Source organism: Crinia signifera, chromosome 7 (genome assembly GCF_055691185.1).
Source record: "Crinia signifera chromosome 7, ASM5569118v1, whole genome shotgun sequence".
NCBI lineage: Eukaryota > Metazoa > Chordata > Amphibia > Anura > Myobatrachidae > Crinia > Crinia signifera.
The window spans coordinates 10,108,739-10,115,931 of record NC_139223.1 but is presented as its reverse complement, the minus strand read 5'-3'; the positions used below and the strand labels follow the sequence as shown (position 1 = coordinate 10,115,931).

At 47.4% G+C, this 7,193-nt stretch overlaps 1 protein-coding gene across 2 annotated transcripts in view; it reads right to left on the bottom strand.

Annotated features, from left to right (window-relative positions):
• Window positions 1–1,263: 1,263 nt before the first annotated feature.
• Window positions 1,264–7,193, bottom strand: part of LOC146019752 (uncharacterized) — a 96,554-nt gene continuing 90,624 nt past the window's right edge. For both annotated transcript variants that reach the window (XM_083152282.1, XM_083152283.1), the window contains exons 8-10: window positions 6,113–6,368; window positions 5,374–5,553; window positions 1,264–1,582 (exon numbers count right to left, since the gene is read on the bottom strand). In XM_083152282.1, the coding sequence (XP_083008408.1) occupies window positions 1,563–1,582; window positions 5,374–5,553; window positions 6,113–6,368 (456 nt within the window). In that variant the 3' untranslated portion in view covers window positions 1,264–1,562. The remainder of the gene's footprint in view (window positions 1,583–5,373; window positions 5,554–6,112; window positions 6,369–7,193) is intronic.

Genomic DNA, 7,193 nt, shown 5'->3' with positions numbered 1-7,193 from the left:
ACTGCATTCCAAATATGGGGTCATACTCCACTCTGGACTTTGTTGGGAAAGGGGGTGTAAGTGAAGCACCACTGTTATAATTCCCTTTATGCAAGTATTGTACAGAACAGTAACACAGTGCTGGTGCATGCTATATAGCAATTTAATGCATTGAACAAAGCCCTTTAGAGGGTAAGAACACAGTAAACAAAACCCTAAAAGTTGCACAGGACAATTAATTGAAAAACAATGTTAGAAACTAACAACGCATCTGAATTGAAAGTATAAGCAGTGGTTAAGAACTGGAGATGTGCATGGAACTAGGAACTACTGCCCTTCTCAGCTGATCGCTCTATGTAGAAGCAGCGCACCATCTCTGTGTATGTCCTGCTTCAGGCGCGGCTGGTGGTGTGAGTGCACTCTGTGACTGTGCGGGCCGCCTTAACGCTGGAGCCGGGAGATGTTATGTACAGTAGGTGGAAGTGGCTGTGCAGTTCCGGGGCGTCTCCTCCGGCAGCCTCTCTCTCCTCTAAGAGGTGGCACGGTTCCCGGACAATGTATAGTCCGGGAACCCCACCCGTCCGGACTCAGGACACCGGGCTTAATTACCGGACTGTCCGGAGTAATCCCGGATGGGTAGTAACCCTATAGATAACTGATGAGGATGAGGCTCAGGTGAATTCCAGCTCAGTCCTTACCTTTCGCACAATGCTGGAGAGATCTACCCCATATTATAACCGCACAGAACACAATAGATAGGATTAATAAGCATTAGCTTTGTGCATGATATCACATCACTCATCCGTTATCACAGCTGAGTGACTTTCGTCTTGCAAAACAATCCCAGCACCTCCGGCTATCACACCCTGTCACATTCAGCACATATTTATCATTATCACCCGGCTAGTGGATTGGTCAGAAGGAGACACATACGAGGGCCCGTCTTTCTAAACTCACACTTTATTCCAACAGTGCACAACATAAAGATGCTTAGTGTGTGTGTCACTGCCCTGACTGTACCCTGCGCACATGCCAACACACCAGTCTCCAGGCTGACAGGTCAACAGGAATTTTTGCACAATTTGTTTGGGGGACTTTTCCATACATGGGGTCCATCATGTGTTCAGGCAGGGGCGTTTTAGGAGAGGAGGCCCTTGTGCAGCCTCCTCAGGCCAGGCCACCTCCTCCTGTGCTGGGAGCAGCGCTGTGTAGTAGGGTCTGAGCACTAGAGCGTTCACACCCTACTGCGCATACAGGAATCTCCAGAATAATGATGTGGCGGCCTTTTCTTTTTTTTTTATCGCTGGGAGCAGAAAGGTCTGTGGAGTCTGAGCACTAGAGCGCTCAGACTCCACTGAGCATAAGCACAGCCACAGAAAAATGTCATTGTGCCATTTTACTGGGAATTTCGGCAGCTTTCCTTCCTTCCTGTGTGTACTCCCAGTGATAAGAGTATCTCTCGTGTGTTGTCAGATCATCACACCCAGGTGATCTTTCCCTGACCGGCAGCAGGTGGCAGCAGAGTGAAGGTGAAGAATAATAATGACATAAGTATACAGAAATTCATCCAATCGGAAGGCAGATCAGTCCTTTGAGGGAAAACCTGTAGGGGATGAAAATGAAGCATCAGTCCGGTCTATCAGAGCATGGCAGCCAATCACTGCTAATGTCTCTACAGCATTCTACAGCCATACCATCAGGTCTGAATAACCCCCTACAGCACTCCACTGCAATGAGCAATGGCTTTCACTGGGTACATGGGGTGAGCCATTCAGAAAAGGATAACGAGTACTCCCATCTTGAGGCACACACAGACTAATTTACAATTCATTTACATAAAGGCACAATATTATTTTAGGGTGACCGCTAATTTTTTTTAAGCATAACTTTTTTTAGAATTCACTTTCTTAAAAGCCAGCAAAATATAAGTGAATAAAGTGAATTAATATACTTAGAGGGTGATTCAGGTTAGTTTGCAAAAGGAAACTTCTTTAATGGACAAAACCATGCTGCACTGCAGGGGGGGGGGGGGCTGATGTAACATGTGCAGAGAGAGTTACATTTGGGTGTTAATTTGTTTCTGTGCAGGGTAAATACTGGCTGATTTATTCTTACACTGCAATACAGATATCAGTTTGAACACACCCCACCCAAATCTAATTCTCTCTGCACATGTTTCTATCAGGACTGCCATTGATGCCATGTTTGGCCTGCAGTACCTTTGGTTTGCCAGAGGTGCTGCTGTTGTGATTGGACTGCAGTAGCTGTAGATGGCCAGAGGTGCTGCTGTCATGTTCGGTCTGCAGTACCTATGGGTGGCCAGAGGTGCTGCTGTCATGTTTGGTCTGCAGTATCTATGGGTGGCCAGAGGTGCTGCTGTTCGGCAGAAGTATGGTTTCTGAGAGCAGTCCCAGCTGGTGTAATAAGCTGGATTAGGCTGTTCTCCGAATACCATTCCCAGCTGCAGCACATATGGAAGATTGAGGGGCTTGTCTCTGTGTGCCCGCAGTGATTTGCTTGCTCTGGCTTTAAAGTTTGTTGCCCCAGAAGGGGGTCCATGTATCACAGACCTAGGAGGGGGTCCATCTGCCCTTGCCTTCGGGCATGAGGACCTGTCTGCCCTTGCCTTTGGGCATGAGGACGTGGTGGCGACTGCCGTTAGGCATGTCTTGAGGGCCGTTGTGATGGCTGTCAATCTCTGTGTAATTATTTTCAGATTGACCAAGATCCAGCCGGTGTCTGCCATGTCAAAGGTCCTGTCAACGTCTGATGTCTTGTTGGTGCCGGAATTGACTGATGCACTGCAGAGTGAGAAAAGCCTGAACTTGAATTTCCAAGAGGTGTCTGGAATCCGCCTTCTCAAGGGGGGCATTATGTCAGGACTGCTATTGATGTCATGTTTGGCCTGCAGTACCTCTGGTTTGACAGAGGTGCTGCTGTTGTGTTTAGATTGCAGTACCTGTGGGTGGCCAGAGGTGCTGCTGTCATGTTCGGTCTGCAGTATCTATGGGTGGCCAGAGGTGCTGCTGTGGGGCAGAAGTATGGTTTCTGAGAGCAGTCCCAGCTGATGTAATCAGCTGGACTTCCTAGCTGCAGCACATCTTGAGTATTGAGGGGCCTGTCTCTGTGTGCTGCAGGGATTGGCTTGCTCTGGCTTTAAAGCTGCATTTTCCCTGAGCTTCAGGGCCAGTTATAGTCTTATATATCCTTGTCTGTAGTGCTGTACCTTGCCTGAGAACTGTACCTGAGACCTGTTCCTGGACCGCATGCCTGTACCTGAATCCTTGTTCCTGTACCTGATTCCTGATACCAGATACCTGTACCTGGTTCTTGATCCTGTGAATGCAGTGATTTAACATCCGTCCTGCCTCCGTTATCTGTTACTCCAGCAAGTATTATTATTACTAATAGTTTTGCAGTCCACTGGGACTCCTAACAGTTACATCTGCCCCACCTGCAGTGCACATGGTTTTGTGTATTAAAGAAGGCGTTTGCTTTTGCAAACCTATCAGAATCACCCCCTTAATTAGCTGAGTTGCCTTTATTATTTATTCTTCATTATCATAATCCCTTCTATCTCGATCATAGATGCATGTGTTGAACTTCATATGTTGTGTATACACTTTTGTGATATGAGAGCTCCTTGTTTCCTGTGTCACACAGCTGTGCTTTCACTTGAGCTAGTAAATTACACAACTTGCTTCTACAGTATGTATCACATAATCAGCATCTTCTATTTCCTCTCTCAAGGTGTGATCGCAAAATCTAAATCTTTATCAAATGCACAAAACCATGTGCACTGCAGATGTGCAGAGAGAGTTAGATTTGGGTGGGTTATATTGTTTCTGTGGGGTGCCGGACAGTTTCCTGACAGTTGGGATCCCTACAGTCATTACCCCGATGTCGGGATACGGACAGTCAAAACACCGACACTCTGGGTCCCGACGGCCACCGGCTATCCACATCCCCCATAGAGGGAGAATAGAATAGGTAGCGAACTTAGCTCGCCACCGTGCCCGCAGCGTGGCGAGTGCAGTGAGCCCGCAAGGGGCTTTATTGCGCTCGTCCTGCTGTCTTTGTCCGGCCAGTCCGGATCCCGACATCGGGCTAATGACTGTCGGGATCCCGACTGTTGGGACCATATACCACACCCGTTTCTGTGCAGGGTAAATACTGGCTGCTTTATTCTTATACTGCAATCCAGATTTCAGTTAGGCCACACCCCACCCAAATCTAACTCTCGCTGCACATGGAATGCTACATTACGCGATGCACTGGCCACCCAGTGGTGAAACTATGATTTGTCAAAGCAAACTGTGCTTGCACGGCAGGACATCATGTCACACCAACACAAAAGAATTGAAGTCAAGCCAAAAGTGTCTAGGGATGCCTGCGTTTTTTTCAGACACCGAGAAAATGACTTAATTGCATGCGATTCTATACTATGCAATATTTTAAATGATATGTACGATAGCGATATCATGAAACAATATTATACAGTAGTGCACATTGTCTAGTGTGTACACACTAAATTATTAATCATGCTCACTCCCGCTGGAACTGGGTTGTGAAAGAGGAAAAAGGGATTTTGAGTGGTGCGCTATCACTAAGCAGCCGGCACTGGGTTGTGAGGAAAAAGGGATTTTGAGTGGTGCGCTATCACTAAGCAGCCGGCCGCTGGAGAATAACTAACCCCCCACACCCCTTTTGTCTGAAGATGCAGATCAACTTGCCTACAGGTATATCATCAATGGCCTCATATGTCCAGGTGACATCGATGGATGATAATAGAGTTCACTGTCCCTCTCTAATGATGTATTTCATTATTACTCACGGAGCACCGCCGGTTCTTTCCTATGCCGGGCACACACATGTAAGTGCCTACTAGTCATTCATTTACACCTAATATTCTGCTCTAATACTGTACCTCAAATCCAACATAAGTGGGAACAGTGCACCTGTCTTTCTTCTTGAGTAACACATCGATCAAAACTGAACTGATGCCTCCTACCTCTTAGCATTACCCGTCAGACACTGGTACCTGGTGGGCAGCCTGTCAGTGCTGTGATAGACGCTGTGGTATTACCCCAGTCAGACTCTGGCACTCCACCGGCTGCCTGTCAGTGCTGTTACAGACGCTGTGGTATTACCCCTGTCAGACTCTGATACCCCACAGGCAGCCCATCAGTGCTGTGACAGACGCTGTGGTATTACCCCTGTCAGACTCTGACACCCCACAGGCAGACTGGTAGTGCTGTGATAGACGCTGTGGTATTACCCCTGTCAGACTCTGGCACCTCATGGGCAATCGATCAGTGCTGTGATAGATGCTGTGGTATTACCCCTGTCAGACTCTGACACCCCACAGTCAGCCCATCAGTGCTGTGGTATTACCTCCTTTGATAAACTTCTTTATAGTCACAAGTTCCTCCAGATATGTTCTTTCTTCCGTGGTTAACAGGAAAATATCCGCAGCCTTATTTTTAATGCTCGGCTGGGTCTCCAGGATCCGATCCTTCTCCTTGTCGCTGCTGTTTGCTAAATCATCAACCACGACAATCACGTTACTCGGTCCTGCAGACAAAGGACAAACGCTGTCATCAATAATCAAAGAGATAATAGGAGAAGGGACATTGCGACAATCCCCGGGAACACTTAATGCAGGGACCACCGATGACTGACCTCTCAGCTGGATGGGTACATTTAAATGCCCACCCAGTTGTGACGTCTGACCTGACACATTGAATGGGCGATTAGTAAGTGTGTATGCACTTAGCAATCATCAGATAGGTCTGCAGATCGGTCAAACAGCCAATTCTTTAGCCAGATGTGTACCCAGCTTTGTTTATAATAGTTCTATACTTAGTAAGCTGTTGTTGAGCCCTTGTGGCACCATATAAATAAAAATGAACAACAACAACAACAGAAACAACAATAATAATAATAATAATAATAAAATTAACTAAATTGACCATTACCCATACTAAACAAATGGTTCCAATGACCACATTATAACAAGCTGTGAACTTCCCATGCAGCAGATCTGTGTAACACTGATCCCTATCACTACATGGGGCCTGGTCAGGCACTGTGGTTAGAATCAGACACCTGTGTAATGCACATTGTCACTTACCTAGCACCTCAGACATATATTGCAGCTCGGTGTCATACAGAGAGTCAGTCACATCAGTGATGTTAATCCGCCCTCTATTCTTGGTGTGATACAGGATCCCAAATTTGCACTGAGACACGTCCTCTCTGAACTGCCGGTAACCATTGTTAGAGATGTAACAAGGTCGGACGTCCTCTGCGTTCAGTTCAGATTTAAGCTGGTTAGTTAGCCACTCGTAATCACACCCTGAAGACCTTGAAAAGATCCCAACTGGACTCTGAGATAGATCACAGCATACTGGAATTATTATTGGTAGTGAGATATGGAGGCGGCAGATAGAAATATATGGAGAAGGCAGTGAGAGAGATATGGAGGAGGCAGAGAGAAATATATGGAGAAGGCAGTGAGAGAGATATGGAGGGGGCAGTGAGAGAGATATGGAGGGTGGAGAGGGGCAGTGAGAGAGATATGGAGGAGGCAGTGAGACAGATATGGAGGGGGCAGTGAGAGAGATATGGAGGAGGCAGTGAGAGAGATATGGAGGAGGCAGTGAGAGAGATATGGAGGAGGCAGTGAGAGAGATATGGAGGGGGCAGTGAGAGAGATATGGAGGAGGCAGTGAGAGAGATATGGAGGAGGCAGTGAGAGAGATATGGAGGGGGCAGTGAGAGAGATATGGAGGGGCAGTGAGAGAGATATGGAGGAGGCAGTAAGAGATATGGAGGGGGCCGTGAGAGATATGGAGGGGGCAGTGAGAGAGATATGGAGGAGGCAGTGAGAGAGACATGGAGGGGGCAGTTAGAGAGACATGGAGGGGGCAGTTAGAGATAAGGAGGGGGCAGTGAGAGAGATATGGAGGGGGCAGTGAGAGTGATATGTAAGAGGAAGTGAGAGAGATATGGAGGAGGAAGTGAGAGAGATATGGAGGAGGCAGTGAGAGAGATATGGAGGAGGAAGTGAGAGAGATATGGAGGGGGCAGTTAGAGAGACATGGAGGGGGCAGTTAGAGATAAGGAGTGGGCAGTTAGAGATAAGGAGGGGGCAGTGAGAGATATGGAGGGGGCAGTGAGAGATATATAGAGATGGCAGTGAGAGAGATATG